Here is a 22,313-nt window from a genome sequence, read left to right as displayed (position 1 = left end):
CCATCTTAAAGAAGGTGACACATTAGTAACTGATAAATGTGATATAGCCAATAAATTAGGAGAAACTTTAGCAAAACATTCATCCTCAAATTATACCCCCAAATTTCAGAAATTTAAAGATCGACAAGAAAAAAAGGAAATTAATTTTAACAGTGATAATGGTGAGGATTATAATGAAATATTTTCCATTCCTGAGCTACATACCGCCTTAGGACAAGCTCATGATACTGCTACCGGTGCTGATAATATCCATTATCAGTTACTAAAACATTTGCCTGATTCATGTTTAGAGACCTTGATGACTATATTTGACCATATCTGGACAACGGGTAATTTCCCTTCATCGTGGCAAAATGCTGTCATAATTCCAATACCGAAGCCTGGCCGTGATCACACTGATCCAACAAATTATAGGCCCATATCACTTACTAGCTGTGTTTGCAAGACAATGGAACGAATGGTCAACAACAGACTTGTATGGTACTTAGAATCAAATAATATTAAAACAAATATTCAATGCGGTTTTAGGAAAAACAGAAGTACCATTGACCATTTGGTTAGATTAGAGACATATGTAAAAAATGCTCTAATAAATAAACAACATGCTGTATCGATCATTTTCGACTTAGAAAAAGCCTACGATATAACCTGGAAACATGGGATTTTAAAGGATCTTCACTAGATGGGACTGAGAGGCCGTTTGCCTTCTTTTATATCTCAGTTTTTAACAGATAGAAATTTCCAGGTACGTGTGGGATCCACTTTGTCTGATTTTTACGATCAAGATCAAGGTGTCCCCCAAGGTAGCATCTTATCAGTAACGTTGTTTAGTATAAAGATTAATAGTTTAGCTAAGGTTTTGAATGACTCTGTCGATGGAACGTTATTTGTTGATGATTTTAATATATCATGTCGAAGTAAAAATATGCACACGATTGAAAGACAGTTACAACTTTGTCTAAATAAAATCAATGTTTGGGCAGAACAGAACGGCTTTATGTTTTCTAAAACTAGAACAAATTGTATCCATTTCTGTCGAAAATATAAACCACATAAGGACCCAGAATTACATCTAGCTCGAACTCCAGTTAAAGTCGTAAAAGAAGCTAAATTTTTGGGAATAATTTTTGATCATCACCTTACGTTTTTACCACATATTAAATATTTGAAAATTAAATGTATGAAGGCACTAGACTTATTAAAGGTTGTTTCTAATTCCAAGTGGGGAGGAGATGAAACGACCCTCCTTCACTTATATAGGTCTCTCGTCCGTTCTTAGCTAGATAATGGCTCCATCATTTATGGTGGAGCCTGTAAAAGCAATCTTAAACTTCTAAATACAATCCATCATCAAGGGCTAAGACTCGTCTTGGATCTTTTCGAACCTCCCCTATTGACAGTTTGTACATTGAGGCCGATGAGCCATCTCTTAAACAGCGCTGTGTAAAACTTTCGTTACAGTACATCACAAAGAAATATTCTATAGAGTCCAACCCTGCATACAGCTGTGTTTTTAACCCTCTTTATGAGGACCTGTATAGTAAAAAGTCATCTCTTATTCCGCCTCTCGGAATAAGAATTAAACCATTCATTTCTGCTGCTGATATTACACTTGAAAATATATCTCCTTTCCGTCTGCTTTCCTCTCCTCCTTGGCAATTGGTAAAGCCACAGGTGGATCTTGCATTATCTAAACAAAAGACATCTGACACTAATCAACTACAATATCAACAAGAATAAAATCAGTTAAGAAGCGAATATAACACTTACAAATCAATATTTACAGATGGATCCAAGGATGGAGGTGCTGTTGCCAGCGACGCTATCATTGGATCCAAAACTATATCAAATAGATTACCAGATGACTCTTCAATTTTTACAGCAGAATCGAAGGCCATATTAACTGCTCTAAACTATATCAATAAACCAGTCTAAACATAAGGAATTTATTATTTTTTCAGACTCCTTGTCCTGTCTTCAAGCAATAAAAAATATGTCGTGTCAGCATCTAGATTTACTTGACATAATTGAATTACACAATAATCTTGCAACTGGCCAATACGACATCGTCTTTTGTTGGTTACCCAGCCATGTTAGAATTGTTGGTAATACAATTGCTGATGCTGCAGCAAAGGCAGCTCTCAACAAATCTGTGACACCACTTCTACTACCACACAGTGACTATAAACCTGTTATTAGATCCTATATCAAAGACCTAATGCAGAAGAAGTGGGACACTCAAGTGGGTATAAATAAATTACATGGAGTTAAAGCAGATATTGGTTATACCTACTTGGGCTGTCAGTCCAGATTTGAAGAAGTTGTATTAAGACGATGTCGTATTGGCCATTCTCGTTATACTCATGATTATTTGTTAAAAAGTGAGGATCCTCCAGTCGCTTGACTGTGTTGATTTTTCCATCACAAGGGACCATTATTTAAAGGTTTCATCTATGAAGGATCTTTTTAAGGTAAGTTCTCATTTAATTATTGCTTTTTTAAAAGAAATAGAATTGCTTGATAAATTTTGATATGTATTGTATAAAGTATGTGCTTTTAATTTGGTAAAATGATTATATAACTGTGACTGTTAGTGGCTGTACCTTCAAAGGGGTTTGAAGTAGCGTAAAATAATTGGGTACATAAGTCCTATTTCATTCAAAGTATTTTTCATTTTCAGTGTTTTTATTCGTAGAATTCTTGTTGTTTTTACCTGATTTGGCTTAAGCTTACTGACAATCACCAGTAGCCAGAGCGATGGTGTAAATCCTGCTGGGTTACCATGTAGGTAGCAGCAGTATCGTAAGTCCCTATGGTACCTAGTATGGTGACCTACCTTTGGCTATTGGTGATCTATAGCCCATTTTTATTGTGTACTGTTATGAATTGTTACGAATTTTATTATGATATGCTAGTTTTACAATCTACATCTGTGATGGTCTAGTGTTTTTACTGTCCTTTGTCGACAGATTTTAATGTCTATATTTATGTATTATTAATGTCCAGCTTGATTTAGTCACGATATGGCTGAAATATTGCCGATGTGACTATAAATCTTAACTCACACACACACACACATAAGGAATTTATTATTTTTTCAGACTCCTTGTCCTGTCTTCAAGCAATAAAAAATATGTCGTGTCAGCATCTAGTTTTACTTGACATAATTGAATTACACAATCATCTTGCAACTGGCCAATACGACATCGTCTTTTGTTGGTTACCCAGCCATGTTGGAATTGTTGGTAATACAATGGCTGATGCTGCTGCTAAGGCAGCACTCAACAAATCTGTGACACCACTTCTTATAGCATACAGTGATTATAAACCTGTCATTAGATCTTACATCAGAGATCTAATGCAGAAGAAGTGGGACACCCAAGTGGTTATAAATAAATTACATGCAATAAAAGCAAATATCGGTTATACTTACTTGCGTTGTCAGTCAAGATTTGAAGAGGTCGTATTAAGACGATGTCGTATTGGTCATTCTCGATATACTCATGAATATCTACTAAGGTGAGGATCCTCCATTCTGCATCCCTTGTGATGAAAGAATCACAGTCAAGCATGTCCTGCTTGACTGTATTGATTTTTCCATCACAAGGGATAAATATTTCCAGGTCAAAACTATAAAGGATCTTTTTAATACTATAAGTACTCATTTAGTTATTGGTTTTTTAAAAGAAATTGAACTGTATCATAAATTCTGTTAATATGTTTTGTGTATCATGATTTTTAAAAAATTAGTAGAATGAATTTATATCTGAGATTGTTAGTGGCAGTATCCTCGAGGGGGTTTAAAGTACTGTAAAATTATTGTCCCCCTGAGAGGGTATCGTAAGTCCCTGTCATTCACAGAATATTTACATTTACTACGCTTTTTAAATGAATTTCTGTCATTTTAATTGTGGCTAAAATTATGTACAATCGCCAGCGACTGATGTGATGATGTAAATCCTGCTAGGGTCCATGCAGGTAGCAAGGGTACTGTAAGTCCCCATGGTCCCTAGTATGGTGATCTACCTTTAGTTGCTGGCGCTCTATAGCCCGTTTTTATAATGTAATGTTATGTATAGTGCTATTGATTTTATTATTACATACTAGTTTTAAATTTATTGCTGTGATACGTCTAGTTGTTTTACTGTCCCTCGTTGGCAGGTTTTTACAATCGTTTCAATATATGTATTCTATTTAACTATTGGTAGTCACGATATGGCTGAAATATTGCCGATGTGACTGAAAATTTTAACTCACTCACTCACTCACACAAAGGATAATTATTTCAAAGTTTCAGGAATCAAGGATCTTTTTAATCAGGTAAGTTCTCATTTTATTCTTAGTTTTTTAAAGGATATTGAATTGTTACATAAATTTTGATTATGTTTTGTATATAAATCAATTAAATTTTACATTTGGTAAAATAAATCAGTAACTGAGATTGTTAGTGGTATATCCTCGAAGGGGGTTGAAGTAGTGTAAAATTATTGTCCCCCTTAGAGGGTATGTAAGACCACGTCTTTCAAAGTATATTTATTTATACCACGGTTTTAATCGTAGCATATGTGTTATTTTAATGTTTGCTAAATTTTTCAAAAATCGCCAACAGCTGAAGGGATGATGTAAATCCGGCTGGGGTCCATGCAGGTAGCAAAAGTACTGTAAGTCCCCATGGACCCTAGCATGGTGATCTCTCTTCAGTGGCTGGCGATCTATAGCTCATTTTTATCTTGTATTGTTTCGTATGATGTTATATTTTTATGGCTTACTACTAGTTTTAGATATAATCTGTGATAAATGTAGTTATTTTACTGTCCTTCGTATTAATATGTGTATTATTAATGTACTTCTCATCACGATATGGCTTAAATACTGCCGATGTGACGTTAAATCTTAACTCACTCACTCAAAACCAGCTCCTCCTAAAAATATCAAAGCAGGATATTTTAACATTGAAGTGGACAAATACAGTCCCAACCCACTTCGATGTTACAAATGTCGGCAGTTTGGGCATGGTGCACAATCATCCAAAAATCGGAAACTATGCCATCAATGTGGAGAAAATGACCACGACACGATGACAAATCTACCAAAAGCCCTCACTGTGCAAATTGTTCTGGCGATCATGTAGCCTCTTCAAAGTCATGTCCCAAGTTCAAACTTCAGCTTCAGATCGTTAAGCTGAAACATGAGAGAAACTATACCTTTCCTGAAGCGAAACGTTTGGTTCTTCAATCTGCCTTGGCGGCCACAGCTGTGTTATACTGGGCAGCTGTGACTCGCACATCTTCTAGATCTGTCACGTCCGTACATTGCCAGACAGATATTACCTGGATTTCAGGAGAAAAGTTTTCCGTATTATCGTCAAGTACTTTTTCTCAAACAAATGATGTTCCACAATCAACGCCTGTGTCAACACCACCAATGGCGACTGCAACAACTACAACACCTTCCCCTGTCGTCAAAAATGCCAGCAAAAAAATTGATTTCTGAAAAGATTCAGATCGTGTGCCAAAGGGTGAACGCGACCGAATACATATTTATAATCGCTTTGAAACTTTGGAGGACATGGATGTCTCTCCTCCCCATCCCGGGCGCAACAGAAGTAAGTCGCCTAGAAACGTAGATCTCCTGTGCATCCACCTATAACTTGAACATAATAAATCCACTTATTTAGTGGCATTGCAGAGGTCTCAGTACCAATTTTAATGAAATACATTTATTAATCCAAGATTTTACGCCATCAGCAATCTGTCTCCAGGAGACATATCTCAAAGAGACTGATAACTTTGATTTACGTCGGTATAGTTCCTACCATTCTTTTTCTCCTCCAGGTGCTAACGCTTCTGGAGGGTCCTCTGTTTTGGTGAAACAGGGTGTGATCCACAGCCCTGTTTCACTTTATACCAATCTTCAGGCTGCAGCAGTACGTCTGACTTTGCACATAACATTTACTTTGTGGTCTGTATATATTTCTCCTATAAATTGGGCAAGACGCTGGCCAAACACTCTTCATCGACGAATTATGATCCCAAGTTTCAAACATATCAGAAACAGCAGGAAAAGAAGAGGGTTGATTTTACTTCTCAAAATGGAGAAGATTATAATGACGTATTTTTGCTCCACGAGCTACATTTAAATACTGCACATGGTCAAGCGCACGGCACAGCAACGGGAGGTGATAATATTCATTATCTGCCCCTGAAGCATTTACCTAATTCATGTTTAGACACGCTTCTTGATATATTTGATCAGATATGGACGTCAGGAAATTTTCCTCCTTCATGGCGTAATGCTATAGTTGTCCCCATACCTAAACCTGGGAGAGACCATAGTGATGCATATGATTATAGACCAATATCACTAACTAGCTGTCTGTGCAAAACCATGGAACGTATGGTAAATAATCGACTGGTGTGGTATTTGGAAACTTACAATCTTATAAGTAACATTCAATGTGGTTTCCGTCAAAATAGAAGTACCATTGACCATCTGGTACGTTTCGATTCCTTTTTCAAAAATGCAATTGTCAATAATCAGCATGCAGTTTCAATCTTTTTTTATTTAGAAAAAGCGTATAATACCACTTGGAAGCATGGTTGGTATCTTAAAAGATCTACATAATTTGGGGTTAAGAGGCCGTTTGCCTCAATTTATATCCCATTTTTTAACAGACAGACAATTTCAGGTTCGTGTGGGTTCCACCCTGTCTGACCATTATAATCAGGATCAGGGAGTAGTCCCACAAGGCAGTATTTTGTCTGTAACTCTGGTTAGCATAAAGATTGATAGTCTGTCAAAGGTTTTAAATGATTCAATTGATGGTTCACTTTTTGCGGAGGATTTTAAAATTTCATGTCATGGAACAAATATGCGACACCACCGAGAGACAGTTGCAGCTTCGTCTCAACAAAATCGAAAATTTTTCAAAAGCTAAGACCAATTGTATTCATTTTTGTAGGTAATGCATGCACCACAAAGATCCAGAGCTCTTTTTACATGGCACTCCGATCAAGGTTGTAGAAGAAGCCAAGTTCCTGGGTCTTATTTTCGATCACCACTTAACTTTTAAGCCACATATTTACTATCTTAAAACTAAATGCCTCAATGCTCTAGGTTTGTTGAAAGTTGTTGCCAACACGTGGGGTGGTGTTCAGTCAACCCTCCTCCACTTGTATAGGTCTCTGATCCGCTCTAAATTAGATTATGGCTCCATCGTTTATGGTGGAGCCTGTAAGAGCAATTTACAAAAGTTAGATTCTATTCACCGTCAGGGCCTACGAATTTGTCTAGGCGCATTTCGAACATCTCCCGTGGAAAGCGCATATGTTGAAGCTGATGAACCTTCATCGAAGCAACGGCGTATCAAATTATTGCTTTACTACATTGCAAAATTACGTTCTAACCCGTTAAACCCTGCATATAACTTTATATTTCAACCCCTTTACTAAAAACTTTTTCACAGTAAGCCTAGGCTGGTTCCACCACAAGGCATTCGGATTAAACCCCACATTACAGCTGCAAGTATTGATTTAGATAATATTTCACCTTTCAGGCTTCTGTCTTCCCCTCCTTGGCAACTTGTCCGACCAGAGGTGGACTTTACTCTTACACAACCAATTAATATACCAACAAGAATATATACAAGTTAGAACTAAATATGAGTCCCACCGTTCCATTTTTACAGATGGATCCAAGGACAGCAGCAGTCTCCAGTGATGCTGTTATTGGATCTAAAAACATATCATCCTGATTACCTGACCATAGCTCACTTTTCATAGCTGAAGCCAAGCCATTTTAATGGCTTTGAATATATTCAGAAACAATATAGAAGTAAACGGTTCATCATCTTTTCAGATTCACTTTCTTGTTTACATGCAATCAAATCGAGCTCTTCAAGTCATCCATTCAATTTAGATATTTTAGAATTGTACAATGACCTTGCTACTGGCCAATACGACATCGTCTTTTGCTTGTTGCCCAGTCATGTTGGAATAACGGGTAACACTATGGCTGATGCTGCAGCAAGAGCAGCTCCCAGCAAATCTGTGACACCACTTCTTCTACCATACAGCGACTACAAACCTTTAATTAGATGCTATATCAAAGACCTTGTGCAAAAGAATTTGGACACCCAAGAAGGTACCAATAAATTACATGCACTAAAACCAACTATCGGTTACACTTACTTTGGTTGTCAGTCCAGATTTGAAGAGGTCATTATGCGACAAGGCACTCGTGAAGAGCAACCTCCCCGTGGTGAGTGCTGGGTAACGCTAATAGCTCTTCCCCCGTGTGGAACCGGGGCAGAATATTTCCACAGCACCCCATTGCTGGTCGTACGAGGCGACCGAATTGGGCATCCTGTTTGCCGTGGGTTGCGCCCCTGTGTCGGTGGAGGAAGGGATTCTGGTGGTTGAGGGTTCTGGAGCCAGAAACAGTTTTCCTTTGCCCAACACACAACTTTGACCCTTACTTCACCTAGACAGGTGGTAGAATGGGCCTGGTTCTATCAATCGGCTGGTCATGCCATGCCCTGTGTATGAAACATGTTCATATTGGCATATTTCCATTAATGTGAATGTTGGGTATGTATGTTATATATGAATATTATATGATATATAACTTGCCTAGAGTCCCATGCCAGAAGGCGGTGGCTAATGGGCCAATCTGGTACTATCAACCTCTGAGTTCTGTCTGTCTCCAATTTTTTGTCATGGGCCGAACCTGCCTGGCATTATATTTGGTAGACAAATTAAGCTATTCACACTGCTTTTACTGGAGTATACCACCTCTGTATCCCTGATGTTTGCATGTTGGAGATCTGGTGCAATAAAACATTGCTCTTTGTGTCACTCCATGGTGGGTGGGGAGCAGAGGTGCTGAATTATTTCCTTTCATCATGTCTCTCCAATACTCTGGTTCAAACCGTTCCAAACGCAGACATGTCGATCTAGATGTATCTGATCAAACTGAATGCTTATCTCGTGAATTGGATTCCTAGGCCCGATTTATTGTGATCGAGACAGCTGATAAACAACCACTAAAGCTTAATCCTTTCGCCATCTCAAAAGCAGTTTCAGAAAATTTGCGGAGAAGTTAAAAATGTAACACGTCTTCGTCTTGGCTCTCTTCTTGTTGAGTGTTCATGGGGACAGCAATCTCTCAATTTGCTATCTGTAACTACATTTGCAAATATTGAGGTTGCTGTGTCCGTACACAAAACCTTGAATTCTTGCCGAGGCATTGTTCGAGACAGAGCTCGTTGCCTGTCCGACATGTCGGAGCAAGACATTACAGATGAATTGACTAGTCAAGGGGTAACTGCAGTTAAGCGTTTCACCATGAAATCCAGAGACGGTGACATCATCCTGTCAAATACTTATATGCTTACATTTGCCCTGTCGGCCCTTCCTAAGTCTGTTAACGCTGGCTATCTAAACATCGGAGTGGAGGTGTATGTCCCCAATCCACTCCGATGTTTCAAGTGCCAAAAATTTGGACATGGATCAAAATCTTGTAATCACTCTGTAGTCTGTCAGCGCTGTGGTGACGACCATGACAGCACTAGATGTACAGCTGACATTAAATGTTCAAACTGTAACGGCAAACACCTGGCTTCATCTAAATTAAATCCAGTGTGGCAAAAGCAATAAAAAATCATAAAGCTCAAACATGAACAAAATATCTCGTTTTACGAGGCTAAGAAGGTTATTGAAAGTCAGTCCCCGTCCACTCCACTTACCAGAACGTACTCTGCTGCTGCTGCTACTATCTCTGCTCCTCCAACTCCTTCAACGGTATCGATTTCTGTTCAAACAGAATTGACATGGATCAAATCAGATACACCTATCAGCATAACTTCAGTGATAACGTCAAATTCATCCTCGAGTCAAACTGAAACTTTGTCTGTTAACCCTGATGCTGTTGAATCAGCTACTAAAGAGCCAGAGGCTACTGTTGAACCAGCAACAATTGGATCTGCCGATGTTACTCTGACCAGAAAGGAAAGGAAAAAACTAAATAGAAAACAGACAATGAAGGACTCCTCATCTTCAGATATAGTTGTCCATAACTCCTTTGATGCTCTGGACATGGATGTCACCCCATCGTCACAGAGCAGTAGTAGGAGTCCTTCATCCTCACGTGCACGTGAACGTTCACCGATTGAGCCACCATGACTCAATCGTCCAACATAATTCAGCTTTTAATTCAGGATTTTCAACCATCAGCCATGTGTTTGCAAGAAACATATCTTAAGAACACAGATAAATGTGATATCAGGAAGTATAATATGTACAACTTATTCTCGCCTCAAGGAGCAAAAGCCACTGGAGGTTCTTCTATCTTAGTCAGACAGGACATAATTCATAGTGCTGTTCCTCTTAAAAAAGCTTACCACCAATCTTCAAGCCGTTGCAGTCCGGCTAACGTTTCACATTGCCTTCACACTTTGCTCTTTATATATTCCACAATCTTCTCCTCTTCAGCAGGCTGATCTTCAGTCTTTTTTTGACCAACTCCCGAAGCCCTGTGTCATCATGGGTGACCTGAATGGCCATAACCCTCTATGGGGAAGTGTTGATACCAACGCTAAGGGCACGGTCCTTAAGGATTTTATTACAAACAACAATTTATGCATATTTAATGATGGCTCAAACACGTATTTACATCCGGCAACAGGAACTTATTCAGCATTGGATCTGTCATTTACAGATGCCAGTTTACTAAACGAATATGACTGGTCAGTTCATGATGACCTATGTGCAGGTGACCATTTCCCCACACTACTAAAATCTATTATCCCAACTGATAAGCCACCTTCAACAAGGTGGAATTTTCGTAGAGCAAATTGGCCACTATTTCAAACCCGTTGTTATGAAACACTGCAACCTGATACATTTAGAAATACTGAACCCGCACATTCGTAAACCATGGTTTAGCGATGATTGCAAACAGGCTAGAAAGCGTAGAAAAAAGGCTATATTAAAGGTGTGGAATATGATTCAAAGAATTAAAGGCAAGGGTTCAACATCCAGCATAAAACATCTCAAACATGGAAATGATATACTAACAGAGAAATCTGACATCGCAAATAAATTAGGCGAAACTTTAGCCAAGCATTCTTCTTCAACCAATTATGATCCTAAATTTCAGAAGTTTCAGCAACAGCAGGAAAAGAAAAAGATTAATTTTCATTCTGAAAATGGTGAAGATTATAATGAAATATTTTCAATGCATGAGCCCAATACGGCCCTTGGGCAAGCTCATGATACTGCAACTGGATATTATCAGCTCTTAAACACTTGCCTGAATCATGTCTCCAGACGCTTTTAAATATATTTGATGATATTTGGACATCAGGTACTTTTCCCCCTTCGTGGCGTGATGCGATTGTTGTCCCTATACCAAGACCTGGTCGGGATCATACAGATCCAACAAATTACCGTCCTATATCACTAACTAGCTGCGTTTGCAAAACTAAGGAGCGTATGGTGAATAATCGCTTAGTTTGGTATTTGGAAACCAATCATCTCATTACAGATATCCATTGTGGTTTCCGTAAAAATAGAAGTACCATTGATCATCTTGTGCGTTTAGAATCGTTCCTAAACAATTCCATTGTACATAAACAACATGCTGTATCCATCTTTTGCAATTTAGAAAAAGCTTATGATACAACTTGGAAGCATGGCATTTTAAGAGATCTTCATGATTTCGGACTGAGAGGCCGTTTGCCCCAATTTATATCCCGTTTTTTAACCGACAGACAATTTCAAGTCCGCGTCTGATCATATAAATCAGGATCAGGGTGTCCCACAAGGAAGTATTTTGTCTGTCACATTATTCAGCATCAAAATTAACAGTCAGTCCGAGGTATTGAATGACTCAATTGATGGGTCACTGTTCGTAGATGACTTTAATATATCTTGTCGTGGCAAAAATATGAACACAATAGAAAGGCAACTTCAGCTTTGCCTGAATAAAATTCAAAAATTGTCGCTTGAGAATGGTTTTAAATTTTCCAAAGCAAAAACAAATTGTATACATTTTGGTAGAAATTATAGACCGCATAAAGACCCGGAACTATTATTAAACGGTACTCCCATCAAGGTTGTAGAGGAGACCAAGTTCTTGGGTCTTATATTTGCCCGCCACTTGACGTTTTTACCTCATATAAAATATCTTAAAACTAAGTGCTTGAAGGCACTGGACCTACTGAAAGTGGTTGCAAATACTAAATGGGGTGGGGATCAGACAACCTTACTTCACCTGTACAGATCTCATATTAGATCTAAACTAGATTTTGGTTCAATTGTATATGGTGGAGCTGCTAAAAGTAATTTAGAGAAATTAGATAGCATACATCATCAAGGACTGCGGCTCTGTCTTGGATCATTTAGAACCTCTCCTGTAGCAAGTTTGTATGTGGAGGCCGATGAGATTTCGCTTGCACAACGCCGCTTAGAATTATCCCTTCAGTATGTCATTAAGTTACGTACCAACCCATCAAATCCGGCTTATAACTGCGTCTTTCATCCTCTTAATGAGGAATTGTTTCTCAACAAGCCAAAACTTGTACCGCCACTTGGCATCTGGATCAAGTCGCACATTGCAGATGCTAATATTGACCTACATTTAATATCTCCATGCCGTCTATTGTCTACTCCTCCTTGGCAACTAGTAAGGCCTGAAGTAGACCTTTCACTCACTAATTTTAAAAAATCCAAAACAAATCAACTAATTATTCTGCAAGAATATGATCAGTTACGATCCTCATACAATACCTACAAATCTATATTTACAGATGGATCCAAGGATGGTGACGCTGTTGCCAGCGCCACTGTCATTGGATCCAGGACTATATCAAACCGAATACCAGACAACTGTTCCATTTTTACGGCCGAAGCAAAGGCCATATTCACAGCATTAGAATATATCAATAACCAATCAAAACATACACAATTTATTATATTTTCAGACTCACTCTCTTGCCTTCAAGCTCTTAAAAATCTATCTTGTACACATCCGATTTTAATTGAAATTATTGAATTGTTTAATGAACTTGCTACTGGCCAATACGACATCGTTTTTTGTTGGTTACGCAGCCATGTTGGAATCACTGGTAACACAATGGCTGATGCTGATGCAAAAGCAGCACTCAACAAATCTGTGATACCACTTCTTTTCCCTTACAGTGATTATAAGCCTGTTATTAGATGTTACATCAGGGATCTCATGAAGAAGAAGTGGGACACTCAAGTAGGTATCAATAAATTACATGCAATTAAACCAAATGTCGGTTACACCTACTTGGGCTGTCAGTCCAGCTTTGAAGAGGTCATTATGCGACGATGTCGTATTGGCCACAGCAGGTATACCCACGTGTATTTGTTGAAAGGTGAGGATCCTCCATTCTGCATCCCTTGTGATGAAAGAATCACGGTTAGGCATGTCCTGCTTGACTGTATTGATTTTTCCATCACAAGGGGTAAGTATTTCAAAGTATCATCCATCAAGGATCTTTTTCAGTCAAATCAGTGCTTTTTTAATCATCGGTTTTTAAAAAAAAAAAGAATAAATAGATAAATTTTGATCATAATATCTGTAGTATATAGAAAGTGATTTTTAATTTGGTAGAATGAATTTATAACTGAGATTGTTCGTGGCTGTATCTTCGCAGGGGGTTGAAGTATTGTAAAATAACTGTCCTCCTGTGAGGGTCTGTAAGTCCGGTATCACTCAAACTATTTTTATACCCCCGACAAAATGTCGGGGGTATATAGTTATACCAAGATTCCGTCCGTCCGTCTGTCCGTCCGTCCGTCCGTCCGTCCGTCCGAAAACTTTGTCCGCGCGATTTCTCTTATACTATTCAGGGGATTCATCTCAAACTTAGTACATATAATCTGTGTCATATGGAGGGGTGCAGTCAAAAGATAAAAATTGATTTTATTAATTTTCCATTTTTTTATGAATTTTTCAAACCCTAAAGGCTAATTCTATCCTAGCTATTTAATTTGTAACTACTGAGCCACGCTCACTTTTGCACTTGTTTCATTTCTCTGTGATTTTAATCGTAGTATTTTTGTTGTTTTAACTGTTTGGCTAATATTTCTGACCATCGCCAGTAGCCAGAGGGATGGTGTAAATCCTGCTGGGGTACCATGTAGGTAGCAGAAGTACCGTAAGTCCCCATGGTGCCTAGTATGGTGGCCTAATTTTGGTTGCTGGTGATCTATAGCTCATTTTTATATTGTATTGTGACATATAGTAATATCTTTTTTATGATTGCATACTAGTTTTAACGATTTATCTGTGATATTCTAGTTATTTTACTGTCCATTGATGACAGGCTTTTATTAATTGATAAAATATATCAACTTCTCGTCACGATATGGCTGAAATATTGCCGATGTGACGTTAAATTAAACTCACTCACTCACTCATTATGCGACGATGATGTATTGGCCATACGCGTTATACACATGAGTATTTATTGAAAGGTGAAGATCCTCCATTTTGTATCCCTTGTGATGAAAGAATCACAGTCAAGCATGTCCTGCTTGACTCTATTGATTTTTCCATCACAAGGGATAATTATTTCCAGGTTTTATCCAAAAAGGATCTTTTTAATGTAAGGTCTCATATAATTCTTGTTTTTTTAAAAAGAAATTGAGTTAATAGATAAATTTTGATTATATGTATTGTAAGAAGTATGTGATTTTAATTTGGTAGAATGATTCGATAACTGTGATTGTTTGTGGCTGTACCTTTAAAGGGGGTTGAAGTATCGTAAAATAATTGTTTCATTTTCATCGATTTTAATCGCAGTATGCTTGTTGTTTTTAAATACTTTGGCTTTAAATGTCTAACAATCACCAGCAGCCAGAGGGATGGTGTAAATCCTGCTGGGGTACCATGCAGGAAGCAGATGTACCGTAAGTCCCCATGGTCCCTAGTGAGGTGTCCTAACTTTGGTTGCTGGTGATCTCTAGCCCATTTTTACAATGTATTGTTCAGAGTAGTCACATTTTTATGGTAACATGCTAGTTTGAAATTTATATCTGTGATAGACTAGTGCTTTAACGGTCCTTATCTATGTGAATGTATTATTACTGTATAACTTGATTTAGTCACTATATGGCTGAAATATGGCTGAACTCACTCACTCACTCACTCGTCTGTGATAATCTGATTATTTTATTGTTCTAAAACTAGTTTTACAATTAGAATCTGTGATATTTTGCTTGTTGTTATACTGTCCTTCGACGACAGGTCTTAAGATATTATATAAATGCATAACTTGCTCAAGTGAGGATATGGCTGAAACAATGCCGATGTGACTTTGAATATTAACTCACTCCCTCATAACTTAGGATGTTAGTGGCTGTACCCTCAAGGGGGGTTGAAGAAGCGTAAAATTATTGTCCCCTAAGAGGGTATGTAAGTCCCAAATCATTCGAAGTATTTTTCTGCATGCCAGGCTTTTAAACGTAGTATTTTGGTCATTTTAATCTTAGGCTTAACTGGTCAATTATCGCCAGTGACTGTAGGGTGATATAAATCCTGCCGGGGTCCATGCAGGAAGCAAAGGTACTATAAGTCCCCATGGTCCCTAGTATGGTGATCACCCTTCAGTGACTGACGATCTCTAGCCCATTTTTATATTGTGTTGTTCTCTAATACTTACTAACTTTTAATATTCTCAACTAGTTTTAAATAAAATCTGTGATATACTAGTTATTGTACTGTCCATCGTTGACAGGTTTTTATTTCGTTTCAATATATGTCTTATTAATGAAGACAAATCAACAAATCTGTGACACCACTTCTTTTCCCTTACAGTGATTAAAAGCCTGTTATTAGATGTTACATCAGGGATCTCATGCAGAAGAAGTGGGACACTCAAGTAGGTATCAATAAATTACATGCAATTAAACCAAATGTCGGTTACACCTACTTGGGCTGTCAGTCCAACTTTGAAGAGGTCATTATGCGACGATGTCGTATTGGCCACAGCAGGTATACCCACGAGTATTTGTTGAAAGGTGAGGATCCTCCATTCTGCATCCCTTGTGATGAAAGAATCACGGTCAGGCATGTCCTGCTTGACAGTATTGATTTTTCCTTCACAAGGGGTAAGTATTTCAAAGTATCATCCATCAAGGATCTTTTTCAGTCAAATCAGTGCTTTTTTAATCATCGGTTTTTTAAAAGAAATAGAATAAATAGATAAATTTTGATCATAATATGTGTAGTATATAGAAAGTGATTTTTAATTTGGTAGAATGAATTTATAACTGAGATTGTTCGTGGCTGTATCTTCACAGGGGGTTGAAGTATTGTAAAATAATTGTCCTCCTGTGAGGGTCTGTAAGTCCGGTATCACTCAAAGTATTTTTATACCCCCGACAAAATGTCGGGGGTATATAGTTATACCAAGATTCCGTCCGTCCGTCCGTCCGTCCGAAAACTTTGTCCGCGCGATTTCTCTTATACTATTCAGGGGATTCATCTCAAACTTAGTACATATAATCTGTGTCATATGGAGGGGTGCAGTCAAAAGATAAAAATTGTTTTTATTAATTTTCCATTTTTTTATGAATTTTTTAAATCCTAAAGGCTAATTCTATCCTAGCTATTTAATTTGTAACTACTGAGCCACGCTCACTTTTGCACTTGTTTCATTTCTCTGTGATTTTAATCGTAGTATTTTTGTTGTTTTAACTGTTTGGCTAATATTTCTGACCATCGCCAGTAGCCAGAGGGATGGTGTAAATCCTGCTGGGGTACCATGTAGGTAGCAGAAGTACCGTAAGTCCCCATGGTGCCTAGTATGGTGGCATAATTTTGGTTGCTGGTGATCTATAGCTCATTTTTATATTGTATTATGACATATAGTAATATCTTTTTTATGATTGCATACTAGTTTTAACGATTTATCTGTGATATTCTAGTTATTTTACTGTCCATTGATGACAGGCTTTTATTAATTGATAAAATATATCAACTTCTCGTCACGATATGGCTGAAATATTGCCGATGTGACGTTAAATTAAACTCACTCACTCACTCATTATGCGACGATGATGTATTGGCCATACGCGTTATACACATGAGTATTCATTGAAAGGTGAAGATCCTCCATTTTGTATCCCTTGTGATGAAAGAAGTATGTGATTTTAATTTGGTAGAATGATTCGATAACTGTGATTGTTTGTGGCTGTACCTTTAAAGGGGGTTGAAGTATTGTAAAATAATTGTTTCATTTTCATCGATTTTAATCGCAGTATGCTTGTTGTTTTTAAATACTTTGGCTTTAAATGTCTAACAATCACCAGCAGCCAGACGGATGGTGTAAATCCTGCTGGGGTACCATGCAGGAAGCAGATGTACCGTAAGTCCCCATGGTCCCTAGTGAGGTGTCCTAACTTTGGTTGCTGGTGATCTCTAGCCCATTTTTACAATGTATTGTTCAGAGTAGTCACATTTTTATGGTAACATGCTAGTTTGAAATTTATATCTGTGATAGACTAGTGCTTTAACGGTCCTTATCTATGTGAATGTATTATTACTGTATAACTTGATTTAGTCACTATATGGCTGAAATATGGCTGAACTCACTCACTCACTCACTCGTCTGTGATAATCTGATTATTTTATTGTTCTAAAACTAGTTTTACAATTAGAATCTGTGATATTTTGCTTGTTGTTATACTGTCCTTCGACGACAGGTCTTAAGATATTATATAAATGCATAACTTGCTCAAGTGAGGATATGTGAGGATATATGTCTTATTAATGAAGTTCTCGTCACGATATGGCTGAAATACTGCCGATGTGACGTTAAATCTTAATTCACTTGATTCACTCAAGTCCCGATATGGCTGACACAATGCCGATGTGACTTTAAATATTAACTCATTCACTCATAACTTAGATTGCTAGTGGCTGTACCCTCAAGGGGAGTTGAAGTAGCGTAAAATAATTGTCCCACATCATTCAAAGTATTTATATGCATTTTAATATTTGACTTAACTGGTAAAATATCGCCAGTGACTGAAGGGACGAAATAAATCCAGCCAGGGTCCATGCTGGATGCAAAGGCACTGTAAGTCCCCATGGTCCCTGGTATGGTGATTTCCCTTTAGTTACTGACGATCTCTAGCCTATTTTCACATTGTGTTGTTAATTCTTTTTTATTTCAAATGTTTTTCAACTAGTTTTAAATAGACTCTGTGAAATTCAAGTTATTGTACTGTCCTTTGATAACCGGTTTTTATACAGTTTAGATATATGTGTTAATAATGAATTACTTCTCGTCACGATATGGCTGAAATATTGCCGATGTGACGTTAAATATTACCTCACTCACCATTGTACAATGTTTTGTGGATTCATGGTGGTGCTACCACAGGAGAAATGTCACGCAAACGTGAGGAAATCTTTGTAGTACTCCTATCGGTATCATGTGGAGATAGAGTTACCTCCATGTCCAGAGGACCAAAGGAGTTATGGACCTCTACTGGGACCTGTAAAGGAGAAGTGGTCTTTGGTGTTTGCAGCTGTTCTCTTAGCTGCCTCTGTTTTAATAATTTCTTTTCCCTGTTCGTAAGTTAAACTGGTTCTGGTTCAGGTGTTATTTTAGGAGTCTGGCGATGTTTGGTTTTGGGTGTGTTACAGATGAAGGTGGTACAGCTTGTTTTTGCATTGAAGCAGTTGGAAGTGGCTGAACAGACTTGGCCCATGTCAGATAAGTCTGGCAGTCGATAGAAGCACTTGTGACAGGAGGTCGAGAGACAGCAGCAGAGTAGGAGATGGTGGAAGTGCTTGTAGTGAGCTCTTCAATCCTCTTCTTGGCTTTGTGGTACGAGACATTTAGTTCAGTCTTAATTCTCATGATTTGAGACTCGCGTTTCCACACAGGGCAAGAATCTGAAGAAGCCATATGGTTCCCACCACAGTTTGAACACTTGACATCCTTCCTGCAGTCAGTGGACTCGTGCTCGTCACCGCAGCAGTAACAAACAGCGGAGGCATGGCAGTACTTGGATCCATGTCCAAACGCTTGGCAGTTGCAGCACCGGAGTGGACTGGGGATATACACCTCCACTCCAATGCTACAGTAACCAGCTTTGATTGATTGAGGAAAAGACGTTCGGGCGAAAGTGAAGAGGTAGGTGTTTGTTGGTTGGACCACACCATCCTTCTTGAAAGTAAACCGTCTGACAGCTGTGACCGACTGTTGTTCAAGTTCCTTGGCTATATCATCTTTGGACATGCTGGGCAGGCAGCGAGCCCTGTCACGGACAATGCCATTACACGAGTTCAGTGTCTTGATCACTGTGACAACAACTTTGATATTGTCAAACTCATTTAATTTGAGAAGATGGACAGATTGAGGTCTCCGTGCACATTCTACAAGGAGAGAGCCAGAACGAAGCTTTGTGACATTTGTAACTTCTCCACATATACCAATGATACCTTTGGAGATAGCAAATGGATTCAGATTGGTTCTATTGGTTCTTTGTCTAAAGCTTCTATAACCAAGAAACGTGGCCAATAGCCGGATCGAGTGGGCGTAGTTCGCCAGTCTCTATGTGTCGTCTTTTTGAAACAGGGTGTTGGGAAGCCATGTCAAAAGGGAAATAACTCTGCACCCCTTTTCCCCACCCACCATTGAGTGTCTACAAGGACAGTCTTATGCTGCAGCGGTTCTCCAAGCTGCAAAGACCGGGGCTAAAGGGGTGATATACCCCAGGAAATTTGACGCAAAAGCTAACTATCTACCGAGTTAAGGTTCAGGCTGATTCGACCCATGACAATTAATTGGAGACGTACGAATTGGGTCGCCTTCTACAACCAGCAATGGTGAGGACACATTCTGGTTTATCTTCCCTGGGTCCCCACGGGGATTCTGGGCATAGGGCTCTAAGCAAGTTTATAGATTCATACATTTAGAATAGATATTTTGAAAAAAACCTTATTTTTAAATACCAAACGTTTGTGCGAAAACATATGGACAGGGCATAACATGACCACCCGATTGATAGAATCGGGCCTATTCTACCACCTGTCTAGGCAAAGTTAGGGTCAAAGTAGTGTGTTGGACTAAGGAACACTATTGCCGGGTCGGTTGCCCTCAACCACCAGACTCCCTTCCTCCGCTGACACAGGGTCGCAGCCCACGGCACACAGGCTGCCCAATTCGGACGCCTTTTACGACCAGCATTGGGGAGCTGAGGACACATTCGTGTTTATCTACCCCGGGTCCCCGCCAGGACTAGGCTGATAAACCCTCCCTGAAACGCCGTCTGAAATTATTCGTGCAATACATCACCAAATTATACTCTAATCAGTCAAATCCAGCTTTTAATTGCGTCTTTAATCCTCTTTATAATAAAAAAGCATCTCTTGTTCCACCACTCGGCATCAGAATCCAGTCTGCAATATTTGCTTCTAATATCAAATTGCAAGATATTGCGCCCTCTCAAATGTTTTAACCGCCTCCTTGGCAAATAGTAAAGCCAGAGGTAGACCTTACATTAACGAAATTAAAGAATTCAGATACTAATCAACTAATTTACCTACACGAATACAATCAATTAAGAAACACATGTGAAACCAATAAATCTATATTTACAGATATATCCAAGGATGCCGGCGCTTTTGCTAGTGCCACTGTCATTGGATCCAGAACAATAACTTCATGATTACCAAATAACAGTTCCATTTTCAAAGCAGAAGCACAGTGTTAAAATATATCGACAACAAATCTAAACATAAACAGTTCATTATTTTTTTCAGATTCTCTTTCGTGCAATTAAAAATATGTCACCTAAACATCGAAATAGTATCCAAATTCTTGAATTATTTAATGATCTTGCTTCTGGCCGATATGACATCGTCTTTAGTTGGTTACCCAGCCATGTTTGTATCATTGGTGACACCACTTGTCATTCCATACACTCATTATAAACCCTTGATTAGATCTTACATCCGTGATCTAATGCAAAGGAAGGGGGCAACCAAGTAGGTATCAATAAATTACATGAAATTAAACAAGATATTTGTTACACTTCCTTGGGTTGTCAGTCCCAATTTGATGAGGTCATTATACAAAGATGTTGTATTGGCCATTCAAGATATACTCATGAATATATATTGAAAGGTTAGGATCCTTTATTCTGTATCGTTTGTGATGAAAGAATCAAAGACAAGCATATCCAGCTAAAATGTATTGATGTTTTAATCACAAGTATTCCAAAGTTTCAACCATCAAGGATATTTTTGATAAGGTAGTTCTTGCTTTTTTAGAGAAATTGAATTGATAATTACATTTTGATTGCATTATGATGTAAATAAATAAATTACCTTTTACAATTGGTAATATAAATCAGTAGCTGAGATTGTTAGAGGCTATATCCTTGAAGGGGGTTGAAGTAGAGTATAATCATTGTCCCCCTGACAGGCTATGAATGGCCACTTCATTCAAAGTAATTTATCTATCACTGTTTTAACTGCAGAATATTTGTATATTTTAATGTTCGACTTTAACAATCGCAAATGATTGAAGGGATGGTGTAAATCCTTCTGGGGAACCATGCAGCTAGCAACGGTACTGTAAGTCCCCATAGTCCCTGGTATGGTGGCCTAACTTTAGTTGTTGATGATCTATAGCCTGTTTTTATATTGTGTTGTCTGTCATAATCTGATCATTTTATTTCTCTAAAACTAGTTTAAAATTATAATCTGTGATATACAAATAATATATCATATCATCCTATTATTCTAGACATTTTAGAAGTCTATAATGATCTTTTCACAGGCCAATGTGACATCGTCTTTGCTGATAACCAAAGGAGGAAGCAAGAAACTTCACGAATTAAAACCAACAATCAGTCATTCCTACTTGTGTTGTCAGTAGAGACATGACAATGACGTTTTACGACGATGTCGTATTGGCCACAGTCGATTTTCACACGAATATTTACTTATGGCAGATGAGGACGAACCTCCAAAGCGTATCCCTTGTGATGAAAGGTTCACCGTCAAGCATATATTGGTTGACTGTGTGGCTTTGCCATCGCAAGGGATTCACATTATCAAAGCATACATCTGAAAGATCTCTTTTCCCACACAGCGGGCATCTCATCATAAATTACTTGAAAGAAATAAGTCTGTATAATAAATTTTAAATATGTATGTGAATAATTAAATGCTTGTTTTTAATTTTGGGGGCGGTCGGGTAGCCTAGTGGTTAAAGCGTTCGCTCGTCACGCCGTGGACCCGGGTTCGATTCCTGACAT

General features: G+C 38.3%; 1 protein-coding gene across 1 annotated transcript; it reads right to left on the bottom strand.

Moving 5' to 3' along the window:
* Positions 1–18,643: 18,643 nt before the first annotated feature.
* On the bottom strand, positions 18,644–19,285 carry LOC139449006 (uncharacterized). The gene has a single exon (XM_071230495.1). The coding sequence runs from the start codon at positions 19,283–19,285 to the stop codon at positions 18,644–18,646; it is 642 nt and encodes a 213-aa protein (XP_071086596.1).
* Positions 19,286–22,313: the final 3,028 nt, after the last annotated feature.

This window comes from Haliotis cracherodii, unplaced genomic scaffold, assembly GCF_022045235.1.
Source record: "Haliotis cracherodii isolate W230 unplaced genomic scaffold, xgHalCrac1.p SCAF_7, whole genome shotgun sequence".
NCBI lineage: Eukaryota > Metazoa > Mollusca > Gastropoda > Lepetellida > Haliotidae > Haliotis > Haliotis cracherodii.
This window is presented reverse-complemented; position numbering and strand designations above follow the sequence as displayed.

What these genes read in the sequence shown, in the direction of transcription:
- LOC139449006 (XM_071230495.1), bottom strand. Translation starts at nt 19,285, where the DNA reads ATGTCCAAAGATGATATAGCCAAGGAACTTGAACAACAGTCGGTCACA.